At 37.9% G+C, this 23154-nt stretch overlaps 2 protein-coding genes across 3 annotated transcripts; both read right to left on the bottom strand.

Annotated features, from left to right (window-relative positions):
* Positions 1-4054: 4054 nt before the first annotated feature.
* Positions 4055-7195, bottom strand: vtcn1 (V-set domain containing T cell activation inhibitor 1). The gene is made up of 5 exons (XM_026143793.1): positions 7164-7195; positions 6545-6609; positions 4904-5254; positions 4411-4662; positions 4055-4173 (listed from the first exon to the last, which is right to left on the bottom strand). The coding sequence occupies exons 1-5, from the start codon at positions 7193-7195 to the stop codon at positions 4055-4057; spliced, it is 819 nt and encodes a 272-aa protein (XP_025999578.1).
* A 5104-nt stretch (positions 7196-12299) lies between these two features.
* LOC113007965 (CD209 antigen-like protein C) lies at positions 12300-19037 on the bottom strand. 2 transcript variants are annotated; one of them, XM_026145055.1, is made up of 5 exons: positions 18853-19037; positions 17958-18059; positions 16420-16721; positions 15207-15301; positions 12300-13442 (listed from the first exon to the last, which is right to left on the bottom strand). In XM_026145055.1, exons 1-5 carry the CDS (start codon positions 18920-18922, stop codon positions 13286-13288), a joined length of 726 nt encoding a protein of 241 aa, XP_026000840.1. In that variant the 5' UTR covers positions 18923-19037; the 3' UTR covers positions 12300-13285. The 2 variants fall into 2 exon arrangements, with proteins under 2 accessions (XP_026000840.1, XP_026000839.1); XM_026145054.1 differs by having other exon boundaries at positions 15207-15316; positions 18853-19033.
* Between the last annotated feature and the right edge of the window lie 4117 nt (positions 19038-23154).

The raw sequence follows: 23154 nt of genomic DNA, 5'->3' as shown, positions 1-23154 counted from the left end.
ACACACACATTGATATACACTAAATATTTATTTCATTTCTTTTTTGTGGTGCCCAAATTGATGCACCTGCTTGATTTTGTTTAAATAATTATTGCACACTTTCTGTAAATCCAGTAAACTTCTTTTCACTTCTCAAATATCACTGTGTGTGTCTCCTGTATGATATTTAACTGACATTTTTTATTGTAACAACCAACGATTTATACAGGAAAATAATGTCTATTAACAAGGTTGCCCAAACTTCTGCATCCCACTGTATTAGTATATTTTGTCATTAGTATAATATGAAATAAATTCTACATGTGTCAAGTCGTGTGCCAACATTTGCTGTGTAGTAGAACTGAGACATTAGTCATTATAAAAATTTATTTGAAATAATATTAAAAGTCTCAAACAGAAAAACATTAAACATAAATATATAAAATATAAGAATTTACAGAGAGACAGGAATAAAAAGGACCAGCTGCTCTCCAGAGCAGGAACAAGGCTGAGGAGGAAATGATCCATTGGAGACTGGTGTGGCCTCTTCAGGGACACCAGGATGGCCAGCTCCACCGCCGATGGACCGTCCTGGGACCCGTCCCTCATCTGCCTCGGAGCCGTCCTCTGTGGGCCTGTAAAACAGCACAAAACACAAAGAAATGAGAAGGCTGCTACTAGATTTTAGTTTCAACATTGAAAAAAACAAACAAACCAAAAACAGGATATAATCAGATTGGTTGTAGATATTTAGTAAAGGTGATCACAAGGGAACCCACCGACTAAAAAGGTATCAGTGCTTGCTGTACATACCTGTGGGTGCAGCAGCAGGAGCTCAGGGACTGGGCAGCCAGGAGAAGCAACAGGGGATGCTCTGCTGCAGAATCAGTTGGTTCTATCAATACAGTATTAAATGTTAACAGGTTGAAAATAATAATCGTAGAGTAGACAGTGGTCCCTCATTTATTGCAGCAGGGGTTCTCAGAATAACTAGCCCCTGGCCACGCACTTTATACACTGTTTTCTCCACACACATGAACATTACTCACAGTTCTCACAATTGATTCTCAAAGTGCAAACCTTTGTGGATTGCAAAACGTAAAAGTATTATTATGCCGCCGTTTGTCTTCATCTGCCTGCCACTTTCGTGCGCCTTTTTCCCTCGCGGTGCAGGTGTGTATTTCCGAATGAGGCTCATAGTTATGGGTGTTTTTGTGCTGTTTTTTCTATTGGACGTGATGGTTATCAAAACCAAACATGATAAATTTGGCAAGCGCAGGAGACACGACACGGAGCAGATTTGTCAATCAGGCTGCAGAATGCAATGCTGTCCGGTGCAAAAAAAAGAAAATGAAAAGAAAAAAAAAAGAGGCAGTGACGGATGAACAGCGGGACCACTGTGTGCTGTTTATTAATAAACAATAAAATATATTCTTAAATGACAACATGCCTAAAAGCAGAACGGTATTTGTATGTCAGTGGGAAAATAGCGGTGGCTTGCTAGCTTTTGTGCGGCTTCCCCGGGTCAGTGAAAACTTTAGAGAAAACTTAAGAAAAATGAATGCACTTACCAGGTTGCCCGATCTCTTTACATATCTTCCTACAAGCTCGGTCCTTTATATTCCTGTCTCGGTCCAGAAAGCAGCTGGTGTCGTACAGCTACGGGTTGGTTGCTACGGCATTGATTAGCCTTCCTTCTATTGAAGAATAAAGGGCTTTGGCTGGATCTGCCCCTTTGAACTAGGTAACAGCCACGTCACCAGGCTCCTGATTGGTTGTCGCGGCGCGATTTGACGCTGGAGTTCAGATTTTTCCAACTCGAGCGGGGGGACGCGAAACGCGTGTATGCACAAAATGCAACACATAAACTCACGCGCGTGGTTTTTTTCGCGAGTCAAACGCCTGAAACGCGCTACACTCACGCGCGTTTCAGGCGTTTTGGCGTTTTCGCGACGCAAATCTGCTTCCGAATTTTCGCGGGAGCCGCAATCGCGGGTCAGCGCGCCTTTCCATTGACTTTACATGTAAGCCTGACGCTCTGCCTGCCTCTATCGCGTTCGGTGTGAATGTTGTTGTCGCATTTCAGGAGGACGCTGCTAAAATAGTTACACAATTACACAGTGAATTCGCGTTTATTATTTACAAAATATCACAGTTTTTGTCTTGGTTGTATCATTTTTTGTTGTTTTTATCCGCGACACCTTAATGACCGGTCCGTGAAAATACTGTCGGACATTAGACCGGTCCGTGGCGCAAAAAAGGTTGGGGACCGCTGCTTTAAACTGTTGTAAATGACCCGTCGTCCTATAATCTGTGGAACATATGAAATCACCTTTTGGGACAATGGCATCAACACCAAAAATAGCTGGCTGTGTTTACAGCACGGCACCAGGATTTCTAACAACTGATTCAGTTCACCCGAAGAAAAACATTAAAGAAGCATAATTACTTAGAAAAGAAGAAGAAGAAGCCACATTTAACGCAAAGGAGGAAAAGGGAGGAGAGATTGTGAACAATGTGTGAGCCAAGTTTGTTCCAGTTTCGAAGTGCTGTTTCTAGATGACAAACTAATCTTAAGGAAGTGTTGCTCACACTTCTCCTTTTCAGTCAGCCTCAATAATCTAGTGGAGATGTACGCGATTCCTAAAAATCGGTGTGAAACGTGGATGTGTGAAAAAGTTTTGCACATGAGATCTTGCTGAAACACAGTAAAGTCGAAATAAAATCCAGGAGCAGATAACTCAACTAAAATAATGGAAATAGGTGACATATGCACATTTAAGCAGGTAACAAAAGGCACAAAACCAGCCGGACACCAGGCAGATACATAGATGATACTATAATAATAAGATAATACTAAAAGAAAAAAGCTGACAACACCAAATACTTGAAAAACAATACGGGATGTGACTCACTGCATTATGTTGAACTATTGGCTGATTTTTTAGCTTTGTGTTTTCCTTTATGTAACAGGTTTTTCATCATAAATTGATGCAGAAAACACATTTGATGGAGGACCTCTGCAGACCAGAGAAATTAAACTGACACCTACCACCAGGGATAAAGCTTTTGTGCTGTGGATGTGGAAAGGACCCAAATGCAGACTTCTAATCAGGCAAAGTTAGTGTCACTACAGACAGGAGGACACAATCATCAATTCCCCAGGATTTACTTTCAAAGGTTTTAAGTTAAAAAAAAAAACATTTTAAAGCAACACTGTCACCCTTGACATCACAAAAAGTATTTTTCAAAAATAAAACTTTAATTATTTAATTTTTTAAAATTGCGTCATTAATCAGAGTCTCATTGGGTGAAAATATATTTGTTGAGAGGAATTAGAGCAATAAGCATTTATAAAAACATCAGATGATGGAAATAGAACAACAGTATAAATCGAGTATGAATAAACGGCTGCAAACATCATCCGCACAAAATCCAAGAGGAATCTACAGATTTCTGTAGACTGAGGTGTTTAAGGTTTATTTGAAAGGTTCAGATTACCTGAACAGTTCTGCCACGGTTACTGGACACTGTCTGTAGTTTTTAGATTTAAATGAAAGGTGTAAGGCAACTAGAGGTAGAGCTTTCTAAAGAAATAAAGTGAGTGCTTCTAGAATTAGACATTAAAACTGTCACAGAAAATGTGCTAAAATGTAAATGTTTCAATGTTTTTCTTGTTTTGTTTCTATATTTCTGTATTTCATTATGTTACATGTCTGCATTAAAGTAAAATTTCAAAGTCAAGATAGCTGAATTTTACTGACATAATTTAAATGGAACTCTCAGTTCACACACTGTAAATGCATTAGAGGATGTAAAAAATAATATTAAAAGTTAATAGATAAACTATTAAAAACATCCAGCACAGAGTTAAATGGCACTACACAACTGTAACACACGCAGTAATAAATTACATTAAAGTAAAGCTACACAATCTTCAAAGAGGACCACTTTTGTGAATATCAGTCTTTACTTTGGACATATCCTGACCTTAAATGCAGCACACGCACACACATATGCAGCCAGGGGAAGTATCTGTCTATATCTGTTGTGTTTTTTTGTGTACATTAGTGTGTCAAAAGGTCACATAATAGATGCAGAGGAAACTGGTCATAATAATGAGATAAAGTGATCCAACTGGACGGAATGAAGCAGCACTGAAGGTGAAATAAGTCCTCCATGAAACGTCTGAGCCTGAAAAATATGAAAAATAATTAGTTTTTTTTAAACCTATAATGTTATTTGCCTAGCTATATATTTATTAATACATATATTTGCTTTTATTTTCTGGTAGATTTGATTTAAATTGAAGAAATATTCCTCTGACTTAGTGTTACACCTCCATAAATAAAAGATAGGCCAAAGGATGAATTTTAGTCCTTTAGTACAAATGTGTTTGGTATCAGGTCAATGTAAAAGTATATAGACTACCTGATATAGTTGCCTCAGAAAGAGACATCACCAAGTTGTTTTCAATCCTGAAGCTGTAGGTGTCACTGACTTGGACCGACAGCAGTGTGCTGAAGATGCTGAATATCCCCTCAGAGTTTTCTGTGAAAGTGGAGCTTCCATTCAGGATGTTCTCAGTTTGGTTTAACCATGAAACGCTTGGCTTAGGGAACCAACTGACTGCCTCAGCAGACAGGGTGCCATTTGAGAAGGTGAAAGTGGGCGCTGAAAAAGCTGATGTAATAAAAGAGGGAAGAAAAAAAATCTTGAATTAATATTGCAATCAAGAGTGAAGCTTCACTCAGTACTCACATTACTCAGAACAGCACGTTGGTTAAAATTCCCAGCATTACAAAAACTAGAAATACCCTTATACCATCTTATTCCAATGTGTTGCAAACCATGCTGCTAATGAATGCCAATAAAGAATGTTTAGATAAACACACAATTAATCTTGAAGAGTGAGTCATCCTACCTGCTGTTCTGAGTTGAATGCTGACCTCTCCTCCACCTTTAGAGGAGCTGATGCTGCATGTGTACTTCCCCTCATCACTGCGTCTCACATTCCTCAGCAGCAGAGAGGCATTGCCTGTGACTACAGCCTGAGGGAAGAGCTGAGTTCTCCCACTGAACTGTGACGCCTGATTCGTCAGATCCGGAGCTCCATTCTGATAAAAGTAAACCAGGCCGTTCAGGTCCGTCTTCTTCCAGGTCACTGTCACTTTGTCTTGGGAAGTTTGTGTGTCAAGATAGCAGCTGAGCAGCTGATCCTCACCAAGGTTGGCGACAGGCTTTGTACTGCTGCTTATCACATTGGACTGGGGCTCTGTGGGATGTGGACATTTTATACACATATTATAGACTAGCACATTTGAATCAGTTCCAATTTGTTGACAACTTAATAACCGATTTAAATGATATTTAGTGAAAGTGTTGTTTGCTTTTGGCAGTTATAAAACTTTTAGCAGGAAGATTTTAAGGACAAGTTCACATTTTTCACATTCACATATCCTGAGAGAGAGAGATAGAGACTGTGATTTCAAGAGATAGTTCAAGCAAAGCTATGACTATTTAGGGGTCTGAGTTAGTAAAAGTGATTAAATTCTAAAGACACAGATAGATAGACTGTATATAAAAGATGCTTCTAGCATACAGGTCTGAAAAACAAAGCCAGGGTGGAAATGTCCTATACCTGTCTTCTTTCTACTGACCAGCAGAGGGCAACCATTGTAGCTGTCAGGAAAAGAAATCTACTTCTCACTTGATTTATAACCTCAGTAAATATTTTCCTAATGCCTTTATGGTCTCAGTCAGTAGTATTATGACTTTATCATGTTTAGCTTGGAAATTATCGTGCCATTTATAAAAATAACCCACTCAAAGTGCGGTATGCTTTTTACTCTGTGACTGATGACTCACTACTGTATGAGCATGGCGTGTCCTTTGGTTCACAATCAGATCTTTTTTGGCATTCAGTTAAATTAAAAAAAGAAGTCCTTTTTTCAGGTAATAACATTGCACATATTTAATAAATTTGTAACTTAATAAAACTAACATGCCAATTAATCTAGCTTGAATGCTAGCTAGATATCAGCTTCACACATTCTTCTAAAATATAGTCACGCCCACTTTCAAGACATCAACAAGATGATGGCCAAAATACCAATTTCACAGGTTCATATAGGACAGGATTCCACAGTAAAAACTCAGGCGCACCATGGTTATGAATGAAACTATCAAATGATATTTAAAGTCAATATTCCCTTAATACCATGTTAAACCAGCACCAGTCGAGCATACCTAAACACACATAAACATTTTCTCAAGGAAATGAAACATGAATATAGAGTATATGTGTTACTTGGCTATCAACATTATTTCTGTCAAGTGGAAAGTCAGCCTCACAAATATTTAGAGATCATCACACGTGCAGATACAAATGAATATTCACAGTTAAACACTCGATGCTGTGCTGTGCCGTGTTGCCGTCCACATGGATTAACTGTATTTTAGTTTAGACAAACACAGCACGTGGTGAGCACACCCATGTATCACCCCAGGCCTCACCGAGCCATCACTAATGACAAGAGGATCCAAACAGATCTGTGGGTCTTACTTGAAAAGGCCAGAGAGAAGAAGAGGATGATGAAGAAACTAAGTATGACGATGATGACGAGCATGCTGTACAAAAAGAAAAACACAAGTGCAATTGTAACAAAACACATAGTATTAGTTTTTAAAGATTAGTTTCATAGCAGTTCTTCAAATAGCTTCTATTATTCTTCCTGGAACTGTAGGGTTTGGGCTCCATGCGTTGTGTCTTTTGGGTCTCGTGATGATCAGGACAAAAAACCCCATTGCAATAAGAAAGCTGGAGATTGTTTTCAATTCTTCTGTAAGTGTTTTCTTTGTGGTTCAAAAATGTTAATATTTTGTCCTGACAGAAATTTAAAGGAGAAATTTCTCTTTGACAGACTGTCAGCAACTTTTATTTTGTTAGGGATCACATATTTAAACTAGTTGTGAAGCATAAGTTTAATCTTTAATAACATGTTGTTGTATTATAATCTGAAACTTTAGAAGTAATCAGCAACTACAGCTGTCAAATAACATCAAAAGTGAGATGTTTTCTTTCTCTACTGATGCAGTAAAAGCAAACATACTCGGTTACCACTGGAGACACCTAAATATTTTCAAAGTTGAATGACAACACTAAATATTCCTCATGGTCGCACCTGTAGAAGATGATTTGTCCGAGCGTGGCCATGGCTCCTGATGAAATCTCTTGAGACCAAGAAAAAAGGCAATTATTTATTCTTTATCCACTTTTTTATCCAAGTAATATATTTCTGCTGCTGTCTGTCAGCAGCCTGCACAGAACTGTCTGCTCAGCCTCTCTCAGAGCACTTAGAAAATACAATACAACACCATAAGTAAATATTACTTTTAAGGTGTGTTCTTCATTTTGGTTGACAGGTCATCATCTAGCTCGTTTATCTTATCAAAATAAAAGTTCATGTGACTGATTTACAAGAGAAAGAGATTATTTTTGTGATGTTAGTTAAGCTTTTACAAAGTGAAGGGATTACATCCAGAAAAACATTTTCACAGTAGTTATGACATAGAATATGTTTTTCATGTATATATTTATAGCATGCAGTACCGACTGCTGCTGGTTTTATCACGGTAAAAGCATAATATGCATACAAGGAAAAAGAGTAGCACCCTGGGCTTGGCAATTTACTCAAGGTGGACAAAATTTGATCTGTCGAGGAAAAAGAGAACATTCGTAACACTTGTTTATTTATGAAAAGGACAAAACATTGTTCACTAAAATAACAACAGAAAAAATAGATGATGAGAATCTCTGGTGATATTTTTGGCATTTCAAAACAGACGATTAGCCTCATTCATACTAATATCTGCTTGGACTGAACTACAGTATCGAAAGAAATGTGGCGTGCAACACTTGTGTGACAAGTGAAGACATTACAGAGTCCTCTTGACCACTGAGAAATTCTGCCAACCTCAAATGTGTACATCAAACTGAAACTTACGCACATGTATGTCACATCATATGATCTTATGAAACAAGAAACATTTTCTTTTTCAGTTTTTATTTTAGTTTTGCAAGAGATGTGAGCATGCAACTGTGAAATCTAGAGTTTTTAAACTGTTAAGCCATAAAACAAAATGAAAGGCTTAGTTTTTGCTTTGTAGCAAACAACAAACACATATATTCTTGGTGCAAGCATTTTGTAGTAGATAACTGCAACCAAAATCCTACTTTCTTGACAATCCTTGTTAACGATTAGCGTTAGAAAGGTGCGCATTATGTAAAATGTTATTTTGCTATAAAAATGAATGCTCAAAATGATCAAATTACACAAACATACATGAAATTATAGCACACAAGCCGCAAACCCTTAAAGCAAATCTTTTTTTGCCCTTACCTCAGTTCTAACAAGCTTGAAAGCTAACAGTTAGTATGTCCACCTTTATTCTTCAACACAGCCTCAACTTATGCAAGCATTCTTGTAATTTTCAGATGTCTTCAGGACTAGTGCTCCATGATTCTGGAAAGATAGTCAAAGCTCTTTATTGGAGGCACTTGGGAGGCCAATCAATGACTGATAGTGCTCCACTGGGAATTTTTCTATCTAGCTATGCTTTTACTGTATTGACAGTATGTTTGGTATCACAGTCATGCTGAAAAATGAAGCCTTTTCCTACCAGGTGCTTTCTAGATGTTATTGTAATTTCATGCATGGTGTTACTTGGTGCATTTATTAGGCTGGACGACTGTGATTCATCATTGTCTAAAAGTTCTTTGAAAAGCATTCAGTTAGTCAAGAACGCTGCAGTGAAAGTACTGACAGGGACTTGAAAGAGAGAGCATAATTCTCCCTTCTCTTCACTGGCTCCTGCTTAATTCCAGAGTTGGATTTAAAATCCACATCCTTACATGCAAGGTCTTGAATAACCAGGACACTTGATTTCTTAAATAGTACTGTATTATTCCAAGCATTTTGCTCTCAGACTGTGAGCTTACTTGTGGTTTCTAGAGTTTTTAAAAGTAGAATGGGAGGCACAACCTTCAGCTTCCAGGCTCCTTTCCTGTGGAAAAAGATTCAGGTTGAATTCAGGAGACAGACACTCTCTCTACATTTTAGATTAGGCTCAAAACTTTCCTTTTTGATAAAGCATATAGTTAGCGCTTGATCAAGTGACCCTAAATCCTCCCTTAGTTTCACTGCTATAGGCCAAGGTTGCCTAAAGGCTCTGAGGGCTTCTTCTTCACACCTCTCTTTTTGGTTTATACCTCTAAAAACTAAATTTAAACTGTGGTTCTCTCCCATGTGTATCCTTTGTCCTGTCTTTCTCTGCTTTTCTCTTCCCTCCCAACTGGCCGTGGCTTTAAAAAGGGAGTTTTTCCTTCTTACCTTGGCAAAGTGCAAGGTGTATCTCTCACATCCTGTGTCAGGTATTTGCTGATTATTTTTTTATTTCTCTAGAACATGACTTTCAGATACTGTCCAGCTGCTGTAGATAGTTTTTTTTTAATACCTACCATTTCTTAGTTATAAGTTTTCATCATATTGCAAAAATACTGTTTTATGCCAGTTAAACTGCTTGTTTTATAGATTAAACTAAAAACATGTGAATAAATGTGTTTTTACAACAAGCTGCCAGTAACAAAGTGCCTTATGATACAATTTACAATTGCTGTTATGAGACAAGTTGTTGGTGTAGACACAACACATTCCTTAAGTTAGGTCATTTTTATTACTGGTCACAGTTAACCAACTTTAACCTGATATCTTATTATCCATATCACTATGTTGTTTGAATAACTTTACTGTGTATTTCCTGAAATTTCCCTCCGTGATGTTGTTCATTAGTGAATAGAATCTGTCTGGAAAACCCTAAAAATGTATTTGAGAAGTGAAAACCAAGATTTGCATCATTCTGAAAGTACTTAAAACAGCCTCATTGTGGTAAACCATGGGCACATAATGTATTTAAAGGCAATATAATGGTACTATATGCTTTATGCTTCAGAATTATTTTTCATTTTCACTCAGCCATTGGAGGAGGAACATTTCAAAAATCTAACTTACTAACTTAAGACATCCGATACTAATTTCATCCAGGATGCCATTTCCGGAGTTTACTTACAAACTTCTTCAAGTAATCAGAAATTCTGTGGGTGTTTTGGTGCTCATAGTCATCTTCTACATCCTGCAGTACATTTTTAACATGCATTTTTTATGCTCGTGTGAACCGGGCCTGCATCCAAATGGTGTACTGTACATGGCTCTGCCTCCTTTGATCCTCTCCTTTATTGTCATCATTGTTGAACCTTTTCACCAAAGAAAGATTTTTTACTGGTGTCACTCTCTCTCGAGATGTGCTATGTGTGTTGGCAGCTATGCCTATAAGGTTTTCATTAAGTGGATCAGTTTGGCGGCTGTATGGATATCTGCTGTTCTTTTTGATGGAGACTGGTTCGTTTGCCTAAAGACAAACTTCAACAAGAACCAGACTGGAATTCCATGCAAACAAAATCTGACCTATGAGGAGCAACGGATTATAGGAGACTATATGACTCAATCACTTGTAAGTAACAACACACAACAATCATGCAACATCAATTTGACTAACATCATTTTTAAACTAAAATTCACATGTTAAAAAATGTAAGACAATGAAATTTTGTTACATTTAAAAGCATTTTAGTTCTACCTCCATGTAAGGAAAGTATCACAATGTTTTACTTAGTGCGCTCAGAGCATCAAGTGGATGCTTGCGCAAAATTCAAAAGCTGTGTGTCTGACTGACAATAGAGAAAGAAAACATCACTTTAACAACTGTCCATGCTCAAAAGACCTTTATGTACTGTCAGGTTATTGGAAGCTGAATGTTAAGAAAAGCAAAAAGAGTTGAAATAAACTTGAACTTGACTAAAAGAACAAACCTACATTTAAAACAAGTATGTGAATTGTTTTCAAACTGTATCTTTTTTTTCTTTTCCAGGATTATGGTCTTTTTCTCATCTGTGGTTTTTTATTTGTCTGGACGACCTGTGAAATTAAAAGACTGTCTTGCAGCTGTTTTAAAACAAGGCCACGCTGTCAGCCTTACTACAGTGTAGTATTTGAAGACCTTCTAGCAGAGGAAGTCAGTATTCACCTAAACGACAAACTAAAAAAAATGGCAACAGAAAAAGCAGAAAACATCTGTGAGCCCTACCTTAAAGCTATTAAGCTGTCAGGAAACAATGATGATAATGACGATGCAAACACTGCTGCTTCTGAAGCCTGGGAGAAAATTTCCATCCCTGGTTTCTACTTGATGGAAGATGAGGAACAATAAACAGCTGGAGACACTGTAGCAATATTTTAAACTGTCATTTGTTAGAACCTTTACATCTATAAAAGTCTGTATCTCATATGTACATTTCATGTGGACATTTTATTTAGTCAGTTATCTATTTACCTGTTAATTTAAAACACGTTTTACAAACGAAAATCTGTGTTATAACCTTTTGATAAGTTTTTCCTATATATTTCCTAAATAATTTTACTTTCTTTCTACTTTCTTTGCAATAGTTTACTACACTAATTTTGAGAGAATATGACAAGAAAATTATACATATGATCGTTTTCTATTTATTTGTGTCAGAAAATATTGTTCAACATTAAGAAAACACATGGCAAGGAAAGAACAGTTCAAGCAATAAACTTAAATGTAAACAAAAATGGAATACATAGTATTTTTCACTGGAATTAAAATGTGCATCACCTGGCTCATGTCTGTGCAGCCCAATTTTACTTTTTAAGTGTGTGTGTGTTGGGGGGGGGGGATGTGTGTGTATGTATCCATGATTGTTTATGTTAATAAGAGTGTGGGGAGTGAGTTGGAGGGCGGGGTGGGGTGGGCTGCTTTTAACCATGTAAGGCACTTTGTGCTACCATTGCTGTATGAAAAGTGCTTTATAAATAAAGATTGATTGATTGATATGATTCTTTTGAGCATAATGTACTTAACATTGGTTTTTTGTTTTTGTTTTTAGATAAAAGGAACTACAATTCAGCCATGAAAAGTAGTCCAATAATAAAGGAGGTGTATTAAGAAATAATGTTCATGTTCCAATTAAACATAATTTTACTCTTGAGGACATTCCAGTCAGTGAGTATTCCTGCTGTCGTCTTTTCTGGATGAAACTTGCATGCAGAAGGAGAGCCTGGTATTGGCAGACTGGGACTGCAGAGGGCACTTTGCTGGAGATTCCACCATCGTGAATGTGACACTTACAAATGTAGGGTGACAATATGGAGATGTAATTGCATGGGGTCGCCACAAAATAATCACAATCAGAATACTTTATTGATCCATAGGGGATCCCTAGGGATTGGCTGCTGCAATGCTCCTGCACCTCAGATGAGGAAGATTCTGCAGTCATCATACACTACCAATCAAAATTTTGGACACACCCACTCATTTAATGTTTTTTTGGCTTTATTTTACATTGTAGATTCTCACTGAAGGCATCAAAACTAGAATTAGAATTTTTTCCATCCAGAACTGCCTTACTTCTTTGTTGCATAGATTTAAAAATGTGCTGGAAACTTTCCTCAGAGATTTGTGGATAACAACACAGTATGTGTTTATGTGTGCTTCACGGGTACAGGTTTAGTATGGTATTGATAGAATATTAACTTGTATATCATTTGATAGAGTTTCATCCACAAGCACGTTTTTATTTATATGGCATGGTATTTTTTAAATGGCACTTTCCAAACTAAACATGATAAAGTCATAATACTACTGAATGAGACCATAAAGTCATTAGAAAAATATATACTGAGGTTTTAAATCAAGCGAGAAGTCGAGTTCTAGACAGCTACAAGGTTGCCCTCTGCTGGTCAGTAGAAAAAAAGACAGGTATGACATTTCCACCCTGGCTTCCTTTTTAACCTGCATTGTGCAACTATCTTTTATATACAGTCTATCTGTTTTTATGTTTGGAATTTAACCTTTTTTTTCTTTCCTTTTTAACTAACTCTTAAATAGTCATAGCTTTTCATGAACTATGGCTTTTCTACTAGGAGTAAAGATTTTATTTCTTGAAATTACAGTGACTCTCTACCTCTACCTCTGGAGTTACTGTACAGCTCTTCTTCCATTTAAATCTACATAAATACAGACAGTGTCTAGTAACCATGGCATAACTGGTTTCAGGTACTCTGAACATTTCAAATAAACCTTTTTAATAAACCTTTTTAATAAATATTCTTGATGAGATGGAACTGGCACTATGCCTTTCAAAAGCATGTAAACATATAGCTCAGTGCTAAGCCAGTTTCTCACAGATCCACCTCAGAGTAGCATCACATGAGCGGTCGTTCCAGTTTTCTTCTGTATCCTTGCCAGTTCTAATATGTGCACAGTCTTCTTCACCCCACTTTGGATCACCACCACCGTTATCAGGCTGCTCAGCCTCCCAGTACCTAACAGGTTTCAGAACAAGACAATGGTGACACTGTTAATCTCTAATATTAGAAGTCTTTCCATGATTCCCATTTTTGTACACATTTACATTTTTTTCTGTACTGAGCCTAAAAATGACAACTCCAGTAACACTGATATTTGTACTGCGCAAAATAAATCTTTGGTTTTTTGTGTGTGTAAGGCACCTCCTCTGCTTTATGGGTTTAGCAAATCTAAATGATTTAGTCTTAATGAACAGAGACATCGCAAGTCATTATTTAACCTCAAAGTTCTATGTATGGTGTATGATACAATAAAGGCTTTAAGTGGCATAAGTGGTAGTAATATGCTCACGTGTAGTATGGTGGTTTAGTTTGGTTAATGTCATTTTTGTTCTAGTGCACACGTGTCGAACTCCAGGCGTCGAGGGCCGGTGTCCTGCAGGTTTCAGATGTGTCCTTAATCCAACACAGCTGACTTAAATGGCTAAATTACCTCCTCAACATGTCTTGAAGCTCTCCAGAGGCCTGGTAACGAATGAATCGTTTGATTCAGGTTTGTTGACTCAGGGTGACTTCGAGGCCTGGAGTTCGACAAGTGTATACTTTTTAAAGTTATTATTACATTTTTTTTGACAGTGATTTTAAGGTTTAGTCTAGAACAGTTTAGAGTGGCAAAAACACTGGCCTGTTCACCATGTATGCTTGCTGGTATGTGTCAAAATACTGTCAAGAATTCCAGGATCAAATATAAATATTTTGGGATTCCTGTCTATCGCTTGTCTGTTGTGGTTCATCTGCGTATGCCATGGTACGTTTTTTCATTGGTATGTTTTAACTCAGATGCAGTTCTTGGCCTGCTTGAATGCCGCCCCATTAAAATATATCAAGTCTCTCCCATAAAGGGACAGAAGATCATGCTATTTGCCTTTATCATGTAAATTACTGCCACCTTGTGGCAACAGTTGAGTATTGTCTGTGGAAACAGCAATGAGAATCCATTTAAACTTTCTGTTGTCATGCGCATTTCAGCGTCCCATTATCAAAGCCTGGACCTCGGTCACTTTAGAGCCCAGCAGAATTTTGCGGTGATTTGCAAAAGCACACCATGGATAAATCCATGCTCTTTGATGCAAGACTGATGGAAGACCAGAGTAGAAGCCAAGCAGAACTGTGATGTTCATGATCTGTAGGTGATTATACACATGCACAGATCAGTGTAGCAAATAAAAAGTAAATGAGCAAACTGTAAAAGCAACCAACTGAGAACCGCATCTCTGGCAAACAGCTAATGTACAGAGGTAGTTTCAAAGTGTAAAGTTAATACGTAGAATACATGCGCGATAAAATGTGGGTGGGGCTTAAAAATCAAATGTGATTCTTGACAGATTCATTCTCTAAAACCATAAACACTTGTATGTGTGACAAATAAATACAGAACATTCTTTGCATGCTGAGCAGCCAGCATTGCTTGTGATATCTTATGATCTGCACAACAAGTAATGCAAACTACCTAATCCTTTTCTTTTGTTCAAAATGGGATGCTCTTCAAATGCAAAAGTGATAAAAAAAAAGTGAAAAGAAACAGTGATATGTGGTGATTTGCATACTTTGTAAACATTTTTAAAGAAAAACAAACAACAACAAAAACAAACATTTTTTTTACATCAGTAAATTTCTACACAAATAATTTTTAAAATTTGATTTCTTTCTCATTTAATACATGGTAAAAAATATATTTAAGAAAGGGAAAAGAAAGGAATAAAATGAAGAAGGGCCTGTAACCTTAGAGTGAGAGAAGATCCATCAACCCATTTCCAGGTTCCCTCATTGCTCCCATCCATCAAACCAATCCAGCTCCATGTTTCTGACTTTGTTAACTTGGAGAGAAAAGTCTGTTTTTAATGATAAAAAAAGATACAAATGATATTTTAAAAATTGAATCATTATTATAAAATCATTAAACAGAAAATTAAGCTATTATACATTAGATTACATTAGGGGTATTGTACCCCATTTTGACCTTGAGACTTAGACCACCATAGACCCCCACCTTCAGTCTTATGCACAGGGCTTGTTCATGTGCTACCATGATTAGAGCCTCCGTGCTGTCTTTCTATCCAACTTTGTCCAGCCACTGGTAGGATTTTTTGATATCAGCCACTTCTTCTATCTGCCCGTAGTACATACTGTCCTTCCATGATGTTCTTGCTCATCTTTTTTTCTCAGGTTTCTAATGCCTGAGGTATTCGCCAAGCACAAATTCATTGTGGCCAGCTTCCTGATATACCCATTTTTGTTGTTTCATTCTGGATGATGCTTCTGACAATCACTAATCCTTATCCTCCTTCCTTTAGCTTCACATAAAATGTCAGGGTGCAGGACGTGGGGTGAAACCCTCCATACATGGTAAAGAGCTTTCTTGTCTTGATGTCAGGGACTTCTATCTTCTCCTTTGGCGAGCTGGTTATTCCAGTAGAGTATATGATGACTGGCAGGTTGTACGTGGTGATTCAGCAGATCTTGTTCTTGCCATTCAATTGACACCTTAGGACTTGACACTCTGCTGGTATTTGGTTGTGGCTTTTCTAGCGGCCTCTTCATGGTTGCCATTTGTATAATTCTAAGGTACTTCTAGCTGTCCTCAGTATCTCCAATGTAGCCTTCTGGCAGTGCAGTCTCCTCAGTTCTGACTAACTTCCTTCTCTTTCTCCAAAATCCTACTATTTGGCATCAACTCACCCCACCATGATGGAAGAAGATACATGCTGAGTATGACTCAATAAACACTAAAAACACCAGAAACTTTCCAGTTAAAAGCAAACAAACAAACCCACACACATGGCTTTCCATTCAGCTAAAACAATTTTAAGAATGTCATTCTTAAAGATCATTGGACGCAATTCGATCTGTAGTTACTGCGTTTATTTACTTACACATTATTATGATTATGGTCATATCATTAACTAAGCAGTCTGGTCAACTGTTAGGGAAGTACCTGCTCCTTGTTGCAGTCAATGACAACTAGATCTGCTCCTTTGTCTTTGCAGTCCTGTCTGGCTCTTGTCCATGAACCAGAGTCATTGGAGAGGAAATAACAAGAACTACTAAATATCCTCCATCCTGCTGGACAAGTTTTCTCTCTCTGTCTGGTTAAAATTAGTTCTTTCTTTAACTCAGTGATGCTTGAATTCAGCAGGTCTCTCTCTCTGGTCATGAACGACATCGCATTAATAGAGGCCTGGAGATGCTCAGTCAGGTTGTTTTTGAGAAAAGAGAAATGTGCAGCTTCACTGTGATCTGGAAATAAATACATTTACAAAATGACATATTTATGTTTATTATGTTAAGGACAAAACTAACAACTGAGTTGGTCAATACTGACAGGCTTTGTTACAACATATGTTACCTATGGCATTATTATTGTGCCTCTGTTCTATGAGTGCAGGTTAAAAACAAATCAAAAAATATGCAAGTGCAAATGTTGCATTTTGAGGAGAAAATTATTTTGAGTGAAGAAACGTTTAATTGGAGCAAACAAAATTCATTGCTGCGTGCAAGAAATGTATTTCAGTGTTTGCTATTATGCATACACACACACAATAACAGCCCCTCTTGCTCAGTTGCTGGCTGTTCTCAGTGTGACGTTCATGCTCACAACATCTCTGCTCGGTGCACGCTCAACTCTCTGTACACCATTCTAGGTGTACCAACCAACCAATCACTGACGTGGATGTGAAAATTCTGATAGGCTGTTACGGTCTCCAATCAGCTTGCTAGCTATTGCATTCCGGAAACATGGTCCAGAATGCTGCCAAATGCATTTTCGGTTAGTATGTTTAATTATTTCATTTTAAAATATATAATTTTTTAAGACCACTGTTGGTTTTAATCTAGTTTAAGCTACACTTTTCTTCGCTCAAAAATAATTTACTCCACAAAATGCAACATTTGTGCTTGCAAAGTTTTTTTTTTTACGTGCAGTTAGAATAGAGGCACAAAAATGACACCATAGTTGCCACCTAAGAAAGATGGTGTCAGTTAATATTGGAATAACGGGGTGCCTGCAGCTTGGTCCTTTCAGCGACTGAAATTATTTGATGTGTACATGTGTACATTACATGTACACTGTTTAGAAATACATTTGGCCAAACAATGTTTAATGCAGTGGCACTTTGGAGTCACTGGAATCCATTGACTTCCGTGTCTGTAAATAAAAACAGCTATTCTAACAGTGCCTATAATTTGTTATTTTCTCTCATACAATGACAATGAAGCTAGTGTAGAAGAACAATAAATATCTGTTGTTATTTTTATTTGTTTTGTATTCATGAACAGCCATTTTTTCCATATTATTTTCTAATTATATACAGTGATGTAATGAAGTTATAAATAATTCGATGATAACTGATGACTGTGTTCTCATAGATGAGCGAACTAAACGAGCACTGAAGGCTTGGCATAAACTGCCCGTATGAATACGGAATACAGAATATAAAAATGAACTGAATAAAGCTAAATGTGAACAAAACTCACAGTGCAGACCAAGGCCAATGAGCCCAACCAACAGGGAAACACTCAGCAGCCCCAAAGTAAGAATAACAGCTTTGTGAAACTTCCCATCAGAGCTCTTTGGACCTGATAAGAAAAAAAAAGTCAGAGATGTCTTTCACATAATGCAACATATGCAACATATACTCAGTTACTGCGGTACAGTAAGTCTGGACTGGTTGTCCGTCTTAAGGCTCTGAGTTAGAATTACTAGAAACTAATTAAAGGAGACATCCTAACTGCCTACATCTAGATAATGATACCACTGTCTCTGATAACATACTCTGATTAAGCAACTCTGTTAGTCAAGTACAGTCAGTCACTCACCTTGTTGCCCTAAAGTAGCAGACCAAGAAATAAACGCCCTAAGCGACGGTCAGCTTGTGGGCTAGAGCAACCTCTTAGAAGCAATAAAAGCTGTAATAGCCATACACATATTTTAACCTTTACCGTTTAACAACACAATTCAGACTTTAAATGCAGGTAAGATATTCATTTAAATCACGAAAGCCAATTTCTATAAATCACCAAGACTAATCATAATAGATGAAATGGGATAACTGCCACTAAATACCACTATGGTCTCATAGTTCCTCCAAAGTCCATAATTCAACAAAAAATTAGCAGCAAAGAAAAGACTTGTGGCTCCAATTTTTAGATCAGTTGTTTGGCCATAATTAACCGTCTGGAACACTCTGAAATATTATATTGCTGAGACCGCTCCAGAGACTCCAGTTTCACAACACTTACAACTTGTTTTTAACTATGTACATGGTTACCCCGCTGAGTTCCTATTCATCACATTACTTCAAGTCCTAGATGGATGAGGTTTGGGGGATTTCAGTCCTTTGACAATCTCCATCAAACTGGAAATTCTTACCTGTTTGAATTGTTGAAGAGCTTCTGTTGACTGACTTGCCATGTTGAACATTGACATAGATTTCCTCCATCTCTCCTGAGATAGTCAGCTTTCTTTTAGAGAGTCGGCTCTGCAGTACACGTTACTTGAAGCATAAATGAGGAAGTTTTTAGCTTAGTTCCTTCTTGTCTTTTACAGAAGTTTTATCGGAAGTCATACTGTATGTGTTGAACCCAGAAGTGTCACTTCTAATAACATTTCTATAACACAGTTTAAGTTTGAAGGTTGAAGTTTCCTGGAATAGTCTGAATGACTAATGTTACATGAAAAAACAGATATACAACAAAATTCAAAACTCAGCAGAAGGTCTAGATCTTGTCCCTTGAAGTTGCTAATTACCCACTGTGTAGATCAGAAAAGTATAATGAAAGTGAGCAGGCAATCTGCATATACATTAATCTCACAAAGATGCACTAAAATCACCAATCAATCACATTCAAATTGGCCTTGTGTCCAATGAACTTCAATTCAATTCAATTCAAACTTTATTTTTATAGCACATTTAAAAGCAAGAGAGTTGACCTAAGTGCTTCACAATCAGTTAGGAACAAGAGAAGAAAATAGAGAAACAAATACAGATAAATGAGAGGACATTGTATTAACATTAAAAAACAAGTCTGAGGTTATTAACTTGAGTTAAAAGCCAACATTATGGGGGGTGGGGATAGTTCAGGTAGAGTGGTCGCCCCTTGATCGGAAGGTCGGGGACTCGAATCCACCGAATCCAAGCTACCCTGAGGTACCCTTGAGCAAGGAACCATCCCTACACACTGCTCCCCAGGCGCTGGATTGGTAGCTGCCCACTGCTTCACTGAGTGAAGGGATTAAATGCAGAGGACTACAACATTTCCAACGTGTGGGACTATAAGAGGTTTAAAATGGAAAAAAGGGGAGTTTTAAGACGCAATTTAAAAGACTGAATAGGATTCAATCGAGACCTCGGTTATATTAAGAGCTCTCAGTGCTCTTTTGGGGTTATAAATGTTGAGGAGTTTGCTTAAATAGCTGGGTGCCATATTATTTAAAACTTTAAAAGTTAAGTAAAAAAAATCTTAAAACTAACATGGTATTTGACAGGGAGCCAGTGTAAATTTGCTGAAACTGGAGTGATACATTCATACATTCTAACATCTATTAAATGATGAGCAGCAGTATTTTGGACTAACTGCAAGACATGAGTGGTGAAGACCAAAATAGAGAGAATTGCAGTAGTCCAGTCTAGAGGTGATGAAGGCATGAATAAGTGTTTCTAGGTGTTTTGGAGGAAGATAAAGCTTCACATAACAGATAAAAACTGGTTTGAACTGTGGACATTTGCCTCTCTAATTAATAAAAGCTATCTAAAAACACTCCCAAGATTTCTTACAGTGTGAGAATGATGACAAGCAAGTGAACTGAGGGTAACAGTTAACTTATCCAAAGTCGAATGACTTCCAAAAACAATAACTTCAGTCTCATTTACATTTAGGATGAGAAAATTTTGTGCTAACCAGTCTTTAACATTACAGTGGAACAGAAACACCCAGTTTGAAGGGGAAGTAAATTTGGGTGGCATCAGCATAACAGTGAAAGGGGATGTTGCATTTCCTAAAAATAAATCCCAAAGGCAGCATGTATAAGGGGAACTGTCACTTTCCTGGGTCTGACCCAGCGTTTTGAGTTTTAGTTTATTTGGAAGATATGTTTGAGTTCTTTAGGGTGCTGTTTAGATTTCCCAGTTTAGGTTTGTGTTAATTTTTCTTCAGTTTGCCTTGCCTTTTGTTTGTACCTTTTACCAGCCTCACTAAATGGCTTGCTTTTTGTTAACATTCAAGTTTTGTTCCCTGTTCCTTGGGGTCTGCGTTTTGGGTCCTTCTCATCAATTCATACAGTCTGCCCTCGCCAGACTGTGACAAGAACAGAGTTGGACCCAAAACAGACCCCTGAGGCACACCACAACAAATTGGGGCAAAGGAAGTGGAGTATTGTCCAATAGTAACAGAAAAGGACCTCTCTGATAGATACAGTGGGGCAAAAAAGTATTTAGTCAGCCACCGATTGTGCAAGTTCCCCCACTTAAAATGATGACAGAGGTCAGTAATTTGCACCAGAGGTACACTTCAACTGTGAGAGACAGAATGTGAAAAAAAAATCCATGAATTCACATGGTAGGATTTGTAAAGAATTTATTCGTAAATCAGGGTGGAAAATAAGTATTTAGTCACCTCAAACATGGAAAATCTCTGGCCCTCACAGACCTGTAACGTCTTCTGTAAGAAGCTTTTCTGTCCCCCACTCGTTACCTGTATGAATGGCACCTGTTTGAACTCATCATCTGTATAAAAGACACCTGTCCACAGCCTCAAACAGTCAGACTCCAAACTCCGCCATGGCCAAGACCAAAGAGCTTTCGAAGGACACCAGGAAAAGTATTGTAGACCTGCACCAGACTGGGAAGAGTGAATCTACAATAGGCAAGCAGCTTGGTGTGAAAAAATCAACTGTGGGAGCAATCATCAGAAAATGGAAGACATACAAGACCACTGATAATCTCCCTCGATCTGGGGCTCCACGCAAGATCTCATCCCGTGGGGTCAAAATGATCATGAGAACGGTGAGCAAAGATCCCAGAACCACACGGGGGGACCTGGTGAATGACCTGCAGAGAGCTGGGACCAAAGTAACAAAGGTCACCATCAGTAACACACTACAACGGCAGGGAATCAAATCCCGCAGTGCCAGACGTGTTCCGCTGCTGAAGCCAGTGCATGTCCAGGCCCGTCTGAAGTTTGCCAGAGAGCACATGGATGATACAGCAGAGGATTGGGAGAATGTCATGTGGTCAGATGAAACCAAAGTAGAACTTTTTGGTATAAACTCAACTCGTCGTGTTTGGAGGAAGAAGAATACTGAGTTGCATCCCAAGAACACCATACCTACTGTGAAGCATGGGGGTGGAAACATCATGCTATGGGGCTGTTTTTCTGCCAAGGGGACAGGACGACTGATCCTTGTTAAGGACAGAATGAATGGGGCCATGTATCGTGAGATTTTGAGCCAAAACCTCCTTCCATCAGTGAGAACTTTGAAGATGAAACGAGGCTGGGTCTTCCAACATGACAATGATCCAAAACACACCGCCCGGGCAACAAAGGAGTGGCTCCGTAAGAAGCATTTGAAAGTCCTGGAGTGGTCTAGCCAGTCTCCAGACCTCAACCCCATAGAAAATCTGTGGCGGGAGTTGAAAGTCCGTGTTGCTCGGCGACAGCCCCAAAACATCACTGCTCTCGAGAAGATCTGCATGGAGGAATGGGCCAAAATACCAGCTACTGTGTGTGCAAACCTGGTAAAGACCTATAGTAAACGTTTGACCTCTGTTATTGCCAACAAAGGTTATGTTACAAAGTATTGAGTTGTATTTTTGTTACGTTCTACATTCATAGCAAAAGGAAGTTATTTTCTTGACCAAAGAGCTACAAATAAAATCAGTCAAGCAAAATATTTTTCTCAAGGTCTTGTTTTATATTTATTCAAGAAGGAAAAGGCTAATCACAAATGAATGCCATTTTACTAACTGCATTACACCTTTAAATCATTAGAATTTGATGAAAAGGATTCCTTGGCAACTGTTACACAAGAGTGTAATCGTTCTGCTATGTTTTTGTACCAGTCAGTGAAACATGACAGACTGCTGAATTAGTGGAGTTTGTGTGGATACTACTACCAGCACATACTGGGTACTGTGTAATATGGATGTATGTCACTTATCTTCACATGAATGTATCTTTGAGATATTCTCATTGTGTATTCCTTTTGTTGTCTTAGATATTCTTTATTTCTTATTATTGAGCTGAAGAAATGGCAATTTTGTCTTTTCGACATTCTCAGTCATGCCGCTGGGCAGGCAGGCAGCATAGACACCTAAGTTTGTGAATGCGATAACTTGAGAACAAGGCGGCGTAGGATTTTGAAATTGATACCATAGTTGTGTCTACCAAGAGGCTGAGCGGCAGCCCTGGTGGTCACCATTATTTTTTACAAAAAAGCCAACAAGATACTGAATTTGCCTACAGGATAAGAATATGTAACTACTGCTGAATTAATGTTCAGATATCATTTAACTGCTGTAGCTGCTCCTGCTGGTAACACTTTAAACTTTTAACTGACTTGTTTGATATGTAAAATCTGAATATTATATTAACACAAATACCAAAGACTTTAAGTGAATGTTGTGGTGTATATCTTTGAAATGTTGTGAAGCAAAAGCACAAAGGTGACCAATTT

The sequence above is a fragment of the Astatotilapia calliptera genome, chromosome 16 (genome assembly GCF_900246225.1).
Source record: "Astatotilapia calliptera chromosome 16, fAstCal1.2, whole genome shotgun sequence".
In the NCBI taxonomy this organism is placed as follows: domain Eukaryota; kingdom Metazoa; phylum Chordata; class Actinopteri; order Cichliformes; family Cichlidae; genus Astatotilapia; species Astatotilapia calliptera.
Note: the sequence above shows the minus strand (reverse complement) of the source record. Positions and strands in the feature narration are given on the sequence as shown.

What these genes read in the sequence shown, in the direction of transcription:
- vtcn1 (XM_026143793.1), bottom strand. Translation starts at nt 7,195, where the DNA reads ATGGCCACGCTCGGACAAATCATCTTCTACAG. An exon ending in CTTCTCTCTGGCCTTTTCAA is followed by an intron (nt 5,255 to 6,544) that starts GTAAGACCCACA and finishes CACATCCCACAG; the next exon opens with AGCCCCAGTCCAATGTGATA. An exon ending in CATTCAACTCAGAACAGCAG is followed by an intron (nt 4,663 to 4,903) that starts GTAGGATGACTC and finishes TTATTACATCAG; the next exon opens with CTTTTTCAGCGCCCACTTTC.
- LOC113007965 (XM_026145054.1), bottom strand. Translation starts at nt 18,922, where the DNA reads ATGGAGGAAATCTATGTCAATGTTCAACATGGCAAGTCAGTCAACAGA. An exon ending in CTCTTCAACAATTCAAACAG is followed by an intron (nt 18,060 to 18,852) that starts GTAAGAATTTCC and finishes TTTTCTTATCAG; the next exon opens with GTCCAAAGAGCTCTGATGGG. An exon ending in TTGACTGCAACAAGGAGCAG is followed by an intron (nt 15,317 to 16,419) that starts GTACTTCCCTAA and finishes CATTAAAAACAG; the next exon opens with ACTTTTCTCTCCAAGTTAAC.